The sequence below is a fragment of the Oncorhynchus masou genome, chromosome 9 (genome assembly GCF_036934945.1).
Source record: "Oncorhynchus masou masou isolate Uvic2021 chromosome 9, UVic_Omas_1.1, whole genome shotgun sequence".
NCBI lineage: Eukaryota > Metazoa > Chordata > Actinopteri > Salmoniformes > Salmonidae > Oncorhynchus > Oncorhynchus masou.
Window position 1 is genome coordinate 47,538,668 of NC_088220.1, and position 15,387 is coordinate 47,554,054.

General features: G+C 42.7%; 1 protein-coding gene across 7 annotated transcripts; it reads right to left on the reverse strand.

Moving 5' to 3' along the window:
- Nucleotides 1-201: 201 nt before the first annotated feature.
- Nucleotides 202-7,680, reverse strand: LOC135546067 (complement C1q tumor necrosis factor-related protein 5-like). Of its 7 annotated transcripts, XM_064974187.1 has the most exons (5): nt 7,276-7,680; nt 6,936-7,022; nt 3,916-4,861; nt 1,516-1,757; nt 202-1,403 (listed from the first exon to the last, which is right to left on the reverse strand). In XM_064974187.1, the coding sequence occupies exons 3-5, from the start codon at nt 3,957-3,959 to the stop codon at nt 868-870; spliced, it is 822 nt and encodes a 273-aa protein (XP_064830259.1). In that variant the 5' UTR covers nt 3,960-4,861; nt 6,936-7,022; nt 7,276-7,680; the 3' UTR covers nt 202-867. The 7 variants fall into 7 exon arrangements, with proteins under 7 accessions (XP_064830259.1, XP_064830260.1, XP_064830258.1 ...); XM_064974188.1 differs by lacking the exon at nt 6,936-7,022 and having other exon boundaries at nt 3,916-4,006; nt 7,368-7,680; XM_064974186.1 differs by having other exon boundaries at nt 3,916-4,340; nt 6,936-7,680.
- Between the last annotated feature and the right edge of the window lie 7,707 nt (nt 7,681-15,387).

Genomic DNA, 15,387 nt, shown 5'->3' on the forward strand with positions numbered 1-15,387 from the left:
AAATGTATCTTAGAAAGACAAAAGAATATAGCTGTCAGCTTGTCATTAAATAATTAATCTAGCTATATCTAATGTGGAACCAGGCATATTGTCCTTGTTGAGCACATAGTAACTGATGTCATCTCAGTTGTTGGTCCTTGTTTTTTTGTGTTGTCATAAATGTACTTACCTGGTCAGAGTATTAGGTATTAAAGCCAGTCATGAAAGTTAACATTTTTATTTGTGACATAAGTGAAGGTTGCACAGACATAAATTAAAATATTGTGAAAAGTATTTTAGGGCTTCAGTTTGAATTCTTTTCAATTAATTTTTTTGCACAAAGTACTGGCTAAGTTTCATGACATCAAGTCAGTGATGTCACGGTTGGAAGCCCTAAATAGCTCACAAACATGTTTGATGCCTTATTGAATCCTCATTACACCTCCACCACAACGGAACATATAACCTTCTTATTTTCACAATTCCTGCCAACTGCAGGAGCCAACATGTCTCATTTAAACCTCATAGGCCATCCTTGTTTGTAAAGGCAAAAAAACAATGATACATGTAGGACCACCGTCAGAAAGTCTGTAAAAAACGATTCACCATTGCACAGCAGCAGTCAAATGGCTAACCTGAAGCACAACTGAAAGCACTACAGTTCACCTGATTCATCATCACAACTCATCAGTATGGTATGTGTGCCATAGCCTACTGCTATTTCTGTAACCTTGCTTAATGTGTTTATGCAATAACCAGAGTTTTCTAATAACCTTCTAGTGAGGCCATGAATCATGTCGAAGGGCAGTAAATTAGTTTAACGTTTTCAAATATTTTCTGGGGGAGGATCCCCCCCAGCCACAACACCAGACTTGGTCCCCGCAATGTCTATACCACTTCGCCCTTGGCGAAGACAGCAGAGTTTTTCCAGTCCGAGTACACCAGGAAACCAGTGAAAGTGCTGTCAGTCTTAGAGCTGGAATAGAAACCACTGTACTCTCCCAATGCCATCTGCACCCACACCTGGTCGCCCGGGATGAGGTGCAGCAGTGAGCCTCCTGACAAAGATGCTGGCTTGGGCCAGTTCCCATAGAACTGGAAGTAGGACGCCATTGTGAGACCGTTCTTCATCAGGTCAAACTGCAGGCTGGCCCGGTAGACTGTGGCGTGGACCGCAAAGTAGTAGACGCCGGGCACTTTGCAGGTGAAGCGTCCTGTTTCCGCGTTGAAGTCGCCCTGCTCGTTTAGCGTTACCTTGTCAAAGCGCACAGCGTCTTCCGCCGCCACGGGCATGGTGCGGCCCTCGGACAACTTGGCGCTGAAGGCTGATTTGGGAGCGATGGCGCACTCCCCCGACTGCCCCCTGTCTCCTTTATCTCCAGGGTTCCCCTGATCTCCAGTGAGGCCTCTAAAGCCTGACTCGCCTTTAGGGAGAAGAGGGTAAAAACACAATGCTGTTACTACTGTTCATACAATAACAATTGAACCAGGGGAAGACTCATGGATCTATATAGTAGAAAGTATGGTGCACTGTACCTGTCTCTCCCCTGCCTCCCTTCTCTCCCTTCTCCCCAGGGACAGAATCACGCCCGTCCCTCCCATCTCTTCCTGGTTGGCCAGCACTACCGTGCACACCAGGAGTACCTGGGATACCTGGGTGTCCCGTACACAGACTGGGCGGGATCTTGTTGTCGTCTAGTTGGCTGGAGATGTTGACCAGTAGAACAGGGAGGAGGAGGAGGAGGGGCCACAGCTGGAGTGATGTCATTTCAAAGCTACTATGTAGAGGAGGGAAACATTCTCTGTCAACATGAAGGAATGAAAAATATATTTTCTGCTTGATATTCTATTCTCCAGAACTGACTTCTCCAGGGGATCCTCAGTGTGTCATCTGTGAGTTTATAAATAGCTATGGTGTTCATTGATTTGTTCTGCAGATGTTATGAGATGCACAACAGTGCAAGGGTTACATAATCACAAGGAAACCTAAATTACACAAACTATTGAACCCATAAATGCTATGTGCTGAAATCAATGGAAATATCCTTCAAAGAATTATGACATGAAATGATAGCAGAACAATAACCTGTAATGTAGTGTAACGGCTGTCATATATTAAAGACTGAATCAGCTTTTCTTATTGACATACATTATTTACTACACTGACTTGTGTAGTGTGAATACAGACGTTCAACTCCTTTCCCATTGGTCACATGTGTAGGGAAAGGTTTTGGACTCTCACTCAACTGGACACAGCTAAGAGGAGGGGTCAGATGACCAGGGGAAATCATGCAACTGGAGAGAGAGAGTGACGTAACTGGAATAACCATCTAAAAATAACATAAGACGCCTCATACCACGGACACAAACCTTTGAGAGCATAAGCGGTACAGTTAACAAGAGCATACACAGTACCTACAGTGCATTCGGAAAGTATTCAGACCCCTTGACTTTCCACATTTTGTTACATTCCATCCGTATTTTAAAATGGATCAAATCTGTTGTTTTTTTTGTATCAGTCTACACACAATACCCCATAATGCAAAAACAGGGTTTTAGAAATCTGGGCAACATTATTAAAAATAATCTGAAATATCACATTACCATTGGTATTCAGACCCTTTACTCAGTACTTTGTTGAAGCACCTTTGGCAGCGATTACAGCCTCGAGTCTTCTTGTGTGACGCTACAAGCTTGGCACATCTGTATTTGGGGAGTTTCTTACATTCTTCTCTGCAGATCCTCTCAAGCATTGCCAGGTTGGATGGGGAGTATCGCTGCACAGCTATTCTCAGGTCTCTCCAGAGATCGGGTTCAAGTCAGGGCTCTGGCTGAGCCACTCAAGGATATTCAGAGACTTGTCCAGAACCACTCTTGTGTGGTTTTGGCTGTGTGCTTAGGGTCATTGTGTGCTTAGAGTGAACCTTCACCCCAGTCTGAGCTCATGAGTGCTCTGGAGCATGTTTTCATCAAGTATCTCTCTATACTTTCCTCTGTTCACCTTTTCTTCTATCCTGACTAGTCTCCCAGTCCCTGCCACTGAAAAACATCCCCACAGTATGATGCTGCCACCACCATGCGTCACCGTAGGGATGGTGCCAGGTTTCCTCCAGATGTGAGGCTTGGCATTCAGGCCAAAGAGTTCAAGCTTGGTTTCATCAGACCAGACAATCTTGTTTCTCATTGTCTGAGAGTCTTTAGATGCCTTTTGGCAAACTCCAAGCGGGCTGTCGTGCAGTTTAATAAATAGCTTCCGTCTGGCCACTCTTCCATAAAGGCCTGATTGGTGGAGTGCTACAGAGATGGTTGTCCTTCTGGCAGGTTCTCCCATCTCCACAGAGGAACTCTAGAACTCTGTCAGAGTGACCATCAGGTTCTTGGTCACCTCCCTGACCAAGGCCTTTTTCCCTTGATTGCTCATCGATTGCTCGCTCGGGCGGCCTAGCTCTAGGAAGTCTTGGTCTTTTTGGTACCCTTCCCCAGATCTGTCCCTCGACACAATGCTGTCTCGGAGCTCTACAGACAATTCCTTCAACTTCATGGCTTGGTTTTTGCTCTGACTTGTACTGTCAACTGTGGGACCTTATATAGACCGGTGTGTGCCTTTCCAAATCATGTGCAATCAATTGAATTTACCACAATTGCTCAATTTCAAGTTTCATTGCAAAGGGTCTAAATACTTATGTAAATAAGGTATTTTGTTTTGGTATTTTTTTATTATTAGCAAATAATTCAAACATATGTTTCACTTTGTCATTACGGGGTATTGTGTGTAGATTGAGGATTTCTTTTTATTTAATTCATTTTAGAAAAGGGCTGTAACGGAACAAAATGTTGAAAAAAGTGAAGAGGTCTGAATTTCTCCGAATGCACTGTATGGCCGACAGGCATCATACTTTTAAAAGGCTATAAGGACAATAAGATTGATGACCATACCCTATATAAGTCCCGTGTGGCTCAGTTGGTAGTTGGTAGAGCATGGCGCTTGCAATGCCAGGGTTGTGGGTTCGATTCCCATGGGGGACCAGTATGGAAAAACAATAGGAAAATGTATTCACGCACTACTGGTCTGGATGAGAGCGTATGCTAAATTACTAAAATGTGATGCTGTTAAATATCTGTTGGCGTCAGACTTCTTTTTAAAACAGCTGTTTCACATTAAATGTTAACGAGAGCAGCAGTGCCAGAATGGAAGCAATCGTTATTTACACTGTTCAAAACAAAAGCTCAGTGTTAATCCCTGCTTTCCTTTGGTGTGAGTTCGGGATTGTGTCTGTGTCGGTCTGTGTTGTCTGTGTGTGAGTAAGCCTGAGGGTTTTGAAGTGAGGGACAGAGTGTCTCCGCCCCCTCCTTTAGCAGTGCTGGGAAAGAAAGGAGCCAGATGTGAGCAACTGACAGCATGTCTACAGACTGACACTGTTGGCTACCATGGGACTGCATCACAGTACGGGTCTCACAAGGCCTGAGAAAACAGAACGGCAGGGCATGTCTCCAGAGCACTTCACGATCCATTTCCTGATAGCAAGAGTGAACCATGGAGCAGAGAACTGTGCAACTTGATCACACAAAAGAATGCTCACGTTGAAAATGTAAAATTACTACCACAGAATATGCCCATATTCAAACGTCCATTTTAGACATCTAATAAAACTTCGAGTAAGGACTTCCGGCCTGTAGTGTGCTCACTACAAGCAAGTATTACTTTAAGGCCAGATAATATTAAATCCTGTCTTCCAGGTTATTTTCAGCTCAGAGCAGCCGTCGTGAGTCAGTGGTATATTTCAGCCACAGCTGCTGTATTCTTTATGACAGCATTTAAAGACCTGTTCTGAGCACAGAGGTCTGGCCTGTGGAGAAACTAGCCGAAAGACGTGTCAGCATTCTGAGGAAGAACAGACAGACAGGATAAACACTGGAATCTGAGAAGCTGCAGACCACTGTATCCCTATATTGACCACAAAGTCCCTTTTTTTGTGGGAATACAATATGCAAAATACAATAATACCTCAGTATGTATTGTTGCAACTTTGAGCAACTAATCATCCAATAACAGAGGGGATGTTGGCAGTATCACAAAGAATCACAGTATAGCACGTTTCTGATGAGGATAGCAGCAGCTCTCCGACTGGTTAGAAAAAATGTATACTATTTGAATAGGATACTATTTGTTACTTCAATAAAACATGTACAGTGGGGAGAACAAGTATTTGATACACTGCCGATTTTGCAGGTTTTCCTACTTCCAAAGCATGTAGAGGTCTGTAATGTTTTATCATAGGTACACTTCAACTGTGAGAGACGGAATCTAAAACAAACATCCAGAAAATCACATTGTATGATTTTAAAGTAATTCATTTGAATTTTATTGCATGACATAAGTATTTGATACATCAGAAAAGCAGAACTTAATATTTGGTACTGAAACCTTTGTTTGCAATTACAGAGATCATATGTTTCCTGTAGTTCTTGCACACACTGCAGCAGGGATTTTGGCCCACTCCTCCATACAGACCTTCTCCAGATCCTTCAGGTTTTGAGGCTGTCGCTGGGCAATATGGACTTTCAGCTCCGTCCAAAGATTTTCTATTGGGTTCAGGTCTGGAGACTGGCTAGGCCACTCCAGGACCTTGAGATGCTTCTTGCGGAGCCACTCCTTAGTTGCCCTGGATGTGTGTTTCGGGTTGTTGTCATGCTGGAAGACCCAGCCACGACCCATCTTCAATGCTCTCGCGATACATGGCCCCATCCATCTTTCCCTCAATACGGTGCAGTCGTCCTGTTTGCACCTCTATGCTTCATGGTTGGGATGGTGTTCTTGGGGTTGTGCTCATCCTTCTTCTTCCTCCAAACACGGCGAGTGGAGTTTAGACCAAAAAGCTCTATTTTTGTATCATCCGACCACATGACCTTCTCCCATTCCTCCTCTGGACAATCCAGATGGTCATTGGCAAACTTCAGACGGGCCTGGACATGCGCTGGCTTGAGCAGGGGGACCTTGCGTGCACTGCAGGATTTTAATTAATGACGGCATAGTGTGTTACTAATGGTTTTCTTTGAGACTGTGGTCCCAGCTCTCTTCAAATCATTGACCAGGTCCTGTCGTGTAGTTCTGGGCTGATCCCTCACCTTCCTGATCATCATTGATGCCCCACGAGGTGAGATCTTGCATGGAGCCCCAGACCGAGGGTGATTGACCGTCATCTTGAACTTCTTCCATTTTCTAATAATTGTGCCAACAGTTGTTGCCTTCTCACCAAGCTGCTTGCCTATTGTCCTGTTGCCCATCCCAGCCTTGTGCAGGTCTACAATTTTATCCCTGATGTCCTTACACAGCTCTCTGGTCTTGGCCATTGTGGAGAGGTTGGAGTCTGTTTGAGTGAGTCTGTGGACAGGTGTCTTTTACACAGTTAACGAGTTCAAACAGGTGCAGTTAATACTGGTAATGGGTGGAGAACAGGAGGGCTTCTTAAAGAAAAACTAACAGATCTATGAGAGACGGAATTATTACTGATTGGTAGGTGATCAAATACTTGTGTCATGCAATAAAATGCAAATTAATTACTTAAAAATCATACAATGTGATTTTCTGGATTTTTGTTTTAGATTCCGTCTCTCACATTTGTAGTGTCCCTATGATAAAAAATACAGACCTCTACATGCTTTGTAAGTAGGAAAACCTGCAAAATCGTCAGTGTATCAAATATTTGTTCTCCCCACTGTATATTCCAATTACACAGGAATTCATCAATGCATTTGCAAAACAAAATGAGTTGCATGTGAAACATAAATTCCTCCATTCCTTTACTGACTGTTTGAGTAGCAGCAAAAGATTGTCAATGGAAAATAGATATTTTTCCTTATTGTAGATCATGTGGAACCACACCGACTCACAGCAGACACAGCAGTGAAAATATAAAACTATTTTCAATCAGGAATTATGTGAAAATAAAGTTTACCAGATAACGTCCAAAAGTCCTCAGGAGCTGCAGTCTTTGCCTTGTGCTGAAGTGAAAACAGTCAAAGTTATGCTTTAGCCAAAGAGTCTGGGGGGAAAAAAAGGAGAACTGTCTTGAAAGGAAACGGTAATAAAAGCAAATGAGAGAGAGAGAGAGAGAGAGAGAGAGAGAATGAGGGAAATATTTGAAGTCTCGCCAGCGCAAATAATAAAGGGGAAAATAAGTCTTCAATAAAAAAGATCAGGATCAAACAAGAGTGAGGGAGAAGTTGAGAAATCAGGAACGCGAGTGAGTGGGGGAAAAGTAGGTGCAGCGAGGATAACAAAGGTTGGCAGATTACATCAGATTTTAAGATTCGACACTGGAGGAATTTCTTTCCCCAACATAAACAGTGGGAGAGATCAGACTGTTGTGGTCACTGGTCAGGGATATGAAGCCACGAAACACTGAGGCATAGTCCTGGAAAATTCGAGCAATACTGTTAACTGCTGTTACAGCCTCAACTCCTCAAAAAGCAGTAAGGCCTTAGGATCAGAGAATTCTTCTTTATTAGCTTTAACGCGGAGATATTTGATCGGTTTCATGAGCATAAAAATACAGGGAGATACTTTGAAATGATGTTGTCTTAGAGTGAAGCAATGTTGTTCTTTCCTCCGGTTTTCTTCAAAAATTGAATCAAAAGAGACTTTGGCTGGAATCCTCTCCTCGTGTCAGTTTTGAGCTGATTGAGGAATGTGAAATAGTCGGAAAACATCCCACATTTCACTTAACCATTTGCAGCCCCTCTTAAAGAGGACGTGACTTATTTTACTGAACTATCACTCACTTTGATCGCTGTCTCTCCACGCAAAACAGCATGTATGTGTCCCTAAAGTCTGCTACAGCATTTACAAAGACACCACCTTGAGTTAGTAGTACGTCACTGATGACACCGCTTACAGGTACAGACTACGTTGATGGGACTGCTGAGGCTTGGTCACATGTCGGTGGGAACCGCCATGTTTCTACACATGGGTTTGGTTTGGTCTGTACACTACTTCACTGTTTTATGGGACAAGGAGAGGTTGGCAATTGCTCTTTAAAATCCCAGACCTAGACTTTTCCCTTTTCACTCGAGGCAATTGAACTGTTTCACAGAGGACTTCACAAGCCTTGCGTTGAGGCCAGTAGCCATAACAGCACTGAGGTGGTGCAGATTTATATATGGTTTCAACTACCATTAGACAATCAGTCCATTTTTTCCCCCTGCTCGTATGGACACAAAAGACTGTAAAAACATTAGAGAAGTGATTTTTATTTTGGGAATCTGTTCCAAAGTATTCTCAAACATAATAGAAAGATGTACAGTATGTGATCGTGTACAAATGTAAGCAAGGTTTGAAATTATTATGTTTTTGACAAATATTATTGACAAATTCTCTTTTGGGCTTCTGACAGTCAATTTTCAGTCTACAAATTATTTGTAATTCTCTTCAGGCCCCCCTTACCATCTGCTCAAGAAGAAATCTTCCCGTGCCGAGTATACAGTAGCTGATGATCCCTGCCCTAGGTGATCCTTTCATTTCTACAGCAAAAGTAATTATTACAATAACCATGACAAACTGAACTAGTGTCCCCAGCCATTTGGAGGACCTAAGCGAGTGGCATGAATGACTCACAAATGTCACGGAACTATAACATTTCAAATTCTGCACTGAATATAATTGTGCAGGTTGTCAATAGTGTAACTTATGCTGTCATTATTTCACAAGACCACCTGGGTAGAATACATGTCAAATGAAGGTATAACATGTGTTGATGTACAATTGAGCAAGGCTGTAGATGCACTAGGTAAGAATGTCTGCTAAACAACAACAAAAAAAGGCTTTTAAAAAAAGCTAGCCGCAATTATGCCATACAACTTCCCCTCTGTTGAATTAGTGATAAAATCGGACTTTGTCATGTTTATTTTAACTGGCTAGACCAGACGAGTCTGGACTAGACTGAATAGATCTTTGACATTGTTCATAGGAGAACAAAAAGCCCTTTACCAGTACCTAATCCAGCCCACACCATACACGGTGAGTCAGCGCCAGAGCAGCATTGGTACTTAGTGCTCCAAGGCACAACGACAGGTGTCATCTGGACATATTCCTGACGGCAGCCCTCTGAGCACATCACATTTCACTAGATATTCTTCTCCCAGAACTGGGATTCCTCAAATCAACTAACCAGATCACCCCTGCCCCCCTGATACTTGCGTGCCTCTACCTTCAAAGCTTCATTCACATACTCATTCCTCAGATGGAGTGAGAGAGCCAGAGGAAAGAAATGGAGATGTACAGTTAAGAAGAGTGTGGATGGATGCAGAGATGAAAGAAGACACAGAAGGTTCTCTGTGGACTGTTGGAGATGATCCAGAAGGAGTGAGAGAAGATTGAAATAAAAAAAGGTGTTAGAAAAAAAGTGATTGGAGAGCACAAGAGGAAATGGAGGAGGAGGCTGAGAGAAAGGAGAAGGAGGTGGCAATGCTGAGAGATGTCGTGGAGAAGGACAAAGAGAGAGTGAGGGAGTAGGACAATGAAGTGGAGATTAAGGAGGGGGAGGCCAGATGGGCAGAAAGAGAAACTGGAAATATTGGAAAGTTGTAGAGAAGTATGAGAACAGGAATAAGGTCATGGGAAAGGTTGAAGAGAAGAAAATGTACAAGAACAGGATAAATATTTCAAAAGAAAAAAAATAGATGGACAGAATGAAAGCAGATGTGGAAGACAAGGCAAAGTAGGAGCTGAAGAAAGTGAAGTTTGAGAAAGGGAGTGAGGAGGGGCGGGTGGGGGGGGGGGTGAAGTTGGATGTGGAGGAGAAGATGGAAGTAAAGAGGGGGAGGCCAGGAAAGAGCTGGAGCTTGTGAAGGTGGAAATGGGAGAAGTGGAAGACCAAGGTGAAGAGAGTGAGAGAATTGATTGAAGTTGGGGGAAGAGAAGATAAATGTAAAAACAAAGAGAGAGTGGGGGATGTGGACAGACTTGTGGAAGGAGTGATGGAGAAGATGTGATGAGAAGATGAGAGAGGTGGAGAAAGTGAAGCTGGAGAATGAGGTCCAAGGAGAAGGGGGAAATGAAGGAGAAGAAAGAGTAGGAGGTGAAGCAGATTAAAAGGTGGAGTTGGAAGAGAAGTGGAAGTCAGAGATGAAGAGTCAGAGTGGATTGAGAGAATGTAGGAGAAGACAACAGAGAGAAAGTCAATTGAGAGATAAGGGGAGGGGTGAATGAGAAGACAGAGAGAATAGAAAAGGAAGAGAAGGACCAGGAGAGAGAGAGGGAGTCCATTGAGAAGAGGGCCAATGATGAAATGGAGCAGGTGAGAGATTATGGAAGGAGGAGATAAGGAAAGAATTATACAAAGAGGCATTGATTGAGCTGGAAAGAAAAACCTGAAGAATGCAAGACAGAATCGGGATGATGTGAGACAGTGTGTGAAGAGGGCAAGAGACGTTCAAAGACAGAGCAGAGAGAGAGAGAGAGAGAGAGACTACGCGATGAAGATTAGCGAGTTGCAGGATGAGGAAGGACTTGGTCTGTGGACTTAAAGAAAAAGAAAAACAGACCGGATGGTATAGATACTTCACATAACCAGATAGTTCACTCAAATTACCTTCTGTAAGTATTCTGGTTTGTATAATCCACATAGAGCCAGAGCTATAGGAATAGAATAATACTACTATAGAGACCTTGACTTTTTGTACATTTTGCTATGTTATAGCCTTATTCTAAAATTGAATAAATTGTTTTTTTCTCCCCAATCTACACAGACAATACCTCACAATAACACAGAAAAACTGAAATAACATTTACATAAGTATTCAGAACCTTTACTCAGTAATTTGTTGAAGAAACTTTGGCAGCAATTGCAGCCTCGAGTCTTCTTGGGTATGACGCTACAAGCTTGGTACACCTGTATTTGAGGGGTTTCCCCCCATTCTTCTCTGCAGATCCTCTCAAGCTCTGTCAGGTTGGATGGGGAGAGTGGTGGCACAGCTATTTTCAGGTCTCTCCAGAGATGTTCGATCGGGTTCAAGTGCAGGCTCTGGCTGGGCCACTCAAGGACATTCAGAGGCTTGTCACGAAGCCAGTCTTGCGTTGTGTTGGCTGTGTGCTTAGGGTTGTTGTCCTGTTGGAAGGTGAACCTTGGCCTCAGTCTGAGGTCCTGAGCTGGTTTTCATCAAGGATCTCTCTGTACTTTGCTCTGTTCATCTTCCCGCAATCGTGACTAGTCTCCCAGTTTTTGCTGTTGAAAAACATCCCCACAGCGTGATACTGCCACCACCATGAGTCACCGTAGGGATGGTGCCAGGTTTCCTCTAGACATTACGCTTGGCATTCAGGCCAGAGAATCTTGTTTCTCATGGTCTGAGAGTCCTTTAGGTGCCTTTTGGCAAACTCCAAGCGGGCTGTCATGTGCCTTTTACTGAGGAGTAGCTTTTAGCTGGCCACTACCATAAAGGCCTGATTCGTGGAGTGCTGCAGAGATGGTTGTCCTTCTGGAAGGTTCTTGCATCTCAACAGAGGAACTCTGGAGCTCTGTCAGTGACCATCGGGTTCTTAGTCATCTCCCTGACCAAGGCCCTTCTCCCCTGATGGCTCAGTTTTGCTGGGTGGCTTGCTCTAGGAAGAGTCTTGGTGGTTCCAAACTTCTTCCATTTAAGAATGATGGAGGCCACTGTGTTCTTGGGGACCTTCAACGCTGCAGACATTTTTTTGTACCCTTCACCAGATCTGTGCCTCGACACAATACTTTCTCTGAGCTCAACAGACAATTCCTTCGACCTCATGGCTTGGTTTTTGCTCTGACATGCACTGTCAACAGTGGGACCTTATATAGACAGGTGTGTGCCTTTCCAAATCATGTCCAATCAACTGGATTGACCACAGGTGGACTCCAATCAAGCTGTAGAAACATCAAGGATGATGAATAAACAGGATGCACCTGAGCTCAATTTCAAGTCTCATTGCAAAGGGTCTGAATACTTATGTAAATAAGGTATTTCTGTTTTTCTAAAACTCTAAAAACCTGTATTTGCTTTGTCATTATGGGGTATTGTGTGTAGATGTGTGTGTGTGTATATATATATATATATATATATATATATATATATATATATATATATTTATTTCATTTAATCAATTTTAGAAGGCTGTAATGTGAAACATGTTTGGGGTCTGAATACTTTCCGAATGCACTGCATGCCACAACACCAAATATTCTTATGAATAAAAATATACTGAACAAAAATATCAATGCAACATGTAAAGTTTTGGTCCCATGTTTCATTCGCTGAAATAAAAGATCCCAGAAATGTTCCATATGCACAAAGTGAGCATTGCTCCTTTTCAGAAAAAAAAGATCCCACCTGACTGGTGTGGCATATCAAGAAGCTGATTAAACAGCATGATCATTACACAGGTGCACCTTGTGCTGGGGACTATAAAATGCCACTCTAAAATGTGCAGTTGTGTCACAACACAATGCCACAGATGTTTCAAGTTGAGGGAGTGTGCAATTGGCATGCTGACTGCAGGAATGTCCACCAGAGCAGTTGCCAGAAAATATGTTAATTTATTTACCATAAGCTGCCTTCCAACGTTGCTTTAGAGAATTTGGCAGTACATCCAACCAGCCACAGAACCGCAGACCACGTGTAAAAACACCAGCCCAGGACCTCCACATCTGCTTTCTTCACCTTCGCTAGATGTCTGAGACCAGCCACCCGGACAGCTGATGAAACTGTAGGTTTGAACAACAAAATAATTTCTGCACTGTCAGAAAGCATCTCAGGGAAGCTCATATGCATGCTCGTCATCCTGACCAGGGTCTTGACCTGACTATAGTTTGGCTTTGTAACTGACTTCTGTGGGCAAATGCTCACCTTCATTGGTCACTTGCATGCTGGAGAAGTGTGATCTTCATAGATGAATCCCTGTTTCATCTGTACTGTGCAGATAGCAAACAGCTCGCCGCACACACTGTCTGCTGATGTCAATGTTGTGAACAGAGTGCCGCATGGTGGCAGTGGGGTAGTGGTACAGCAGGCATAAGCTACAGACAACACACACTATGGCTTTTTATCAATGGCATTTTAATGCAAAGAGATATTGTGACGAGATCCTGAAGCACATTGTTGTGCCATTCATCTTCTGCCATTGGGGTGGCAGGGTAGCCTAGTGGTTAGAGCGTTGGACTAGTAACCAAAAGCTGACAAGGTACAAATCTGTCGTTCTGCCCCTGAACAGGCAGTTAACCCACTGTTCCTCGGCTGTCATTGAAAATAAGAATTTATTCTTAACTGACATGCCTAGTTAAAGGTAAAATAAAAATTAAAAAAAAATTCAGCATGGCCCAATGTCCCAAGTATCTGTACTTCAAAATGATACTGAAAAATGTCCCAGTTCTTCCATGGCCTGTGTACTCACCCGACAGTTCCCGCCAATTTTCAGCAACTTCGCACAAGTATTGGAGAGGAGTGGGACAACATTCCACAATCAACAGCCTGATCAACTCTATGCAAAAGAAAACGTGTCAAGCTGCATGAGGCAAATGGTGGTCACATCAGCTACTGACTGGTTCTGGTCCACATCCCCTACCTTAAGGTATGTGACCAACAGATGCATATCTGTTTTTCCAGTCATGTGAAATCCATAGATTAGGGCCTAATGAATTTATTTCAATTGACGGATTTCCTTATATGAACTGTTGGTGTCTACACTGCCTGAACCAGATTCGGCTATTACACAACCTGCTTTCTCAATTTACCAAATATGGTTATCTGCTAGTACACATGTTCAGTATCGTTATAAATCAATCTAATTGTTTAAAACAAAAGCACAGATCTCTGTTGCAACAGTAATGTTTTTGGAGCGCCTGAGCTACGTTCAAATTATTCCAGAACAGGTTCCAGGAGCAGGTGTCATTGTCACCACAACATTGAACATGTTTCGTATGCTTGTTTCATCAATACTATGACCACACTGATACCTTACACAAATATTAGCGGTTTCAACTTTAAAAAAGATGCGCTACCCAGCTACCATAAAATTGTAAATTGAAGGAACTTGCATTACAACGTAAGTATTTGACCTACATTTCTATTCGGAGTTGACAACTTAATCTAGGCTTTGTTATACTTTGGCGTTAACCTGCTGCTTTAAAAATAACTTAATTTCCTCAATTGACTTTTCTAAAAACTAGATTAAAAAAGTGCTAAGTTTGATCAAGTTTACGTCAGTGGGATACACTTATGGGGTTCATAAACATAGAAATGGAGAATTGAACAAGGAGAGTGACACATCTGGGCCCAGTTTCCCAAAAGCATCGTAGTTCATCATGAGAACCTTCCTAAGAGCATTGTTAAATCTCCGAGCTGTTTCCCAAAAGCATCGTTACTAAAGTTGCACTTGAAAACTGTCGTTACTTTAATGACTGCCTCAGACAGCTAAGTGCGTCATTAGATGCCCCCCCCCTTTAACCGTGTCACTTTATACACATCCACTACACACAGAATCAAGCTGTTCATCTGCCTCTGTGACCACCAATAACTTCGGAACGAAGTTACCTGCAAATTATCAAGCGAAAGTTAAGATGCTTCAAATTAAAACCGAGATGACTGCATTAAAAAGTACACAAAACATTTTGAACAGACGCCCTTTCCTTGACAGACTGACCAGGTTGAAAGCTGTGATCCCTTATTGAGGTCACTCGTAAAATCCACTTCAGTGTAGATGAATGGGAGGAGACAGATTAAAAGGAGGATTTTTAAATTTGAGACATGGACAAGACAAAATATTTAAGCCTTTGAACAGGATATGGTAGGTGCCAGGCGCGCCGGTTTGTGTCAAGAACTGCAACGCTGCTGGGTTCACACTCAAGTTTCCTACGTATCAGTAACGGTCTATCACACAAAGGCCATCCAACCAAAATGACAACTGTGGGAACCATTGGAGGCTTTTGAGGGCAAAAGGGGGTGGTGCAACTCAATATTAGTAAGATATTGAAATCCAATTTCATGTTCAGTCAATTGTTTTCTTTGGTAGGCTACGCTGTGCAAATATTTTTTATATTGTGTAACGGGCGCAATAAGGTGCCAAATCAATGCAATTTAGTGCATCATTATAGGGCAAGTAATAGAATAAGCCACCTCAATAATAGCAGTCATAAGGTGATCTGTCTAGGAGCTGATCCGTCAGTGTTGTAGAATAATTATGTTAAAAGGTTAAGATTTGAATGTAGAAATCTGATCAGAGCAGCAGCTCAGTCTTTCTTTCGAACCCCGAGTATCGACCAATGCGCACTTACGGAACACACTTTTTGCGTGGTGTTTTGGGAAACGCATGTTACATCTTCGGCGGTTGTAGGAACAATGCATATTTTTCTTTTTTTTTTCTTTTAAGATACTCGTAAGCCTACGTTGTATCGCCAT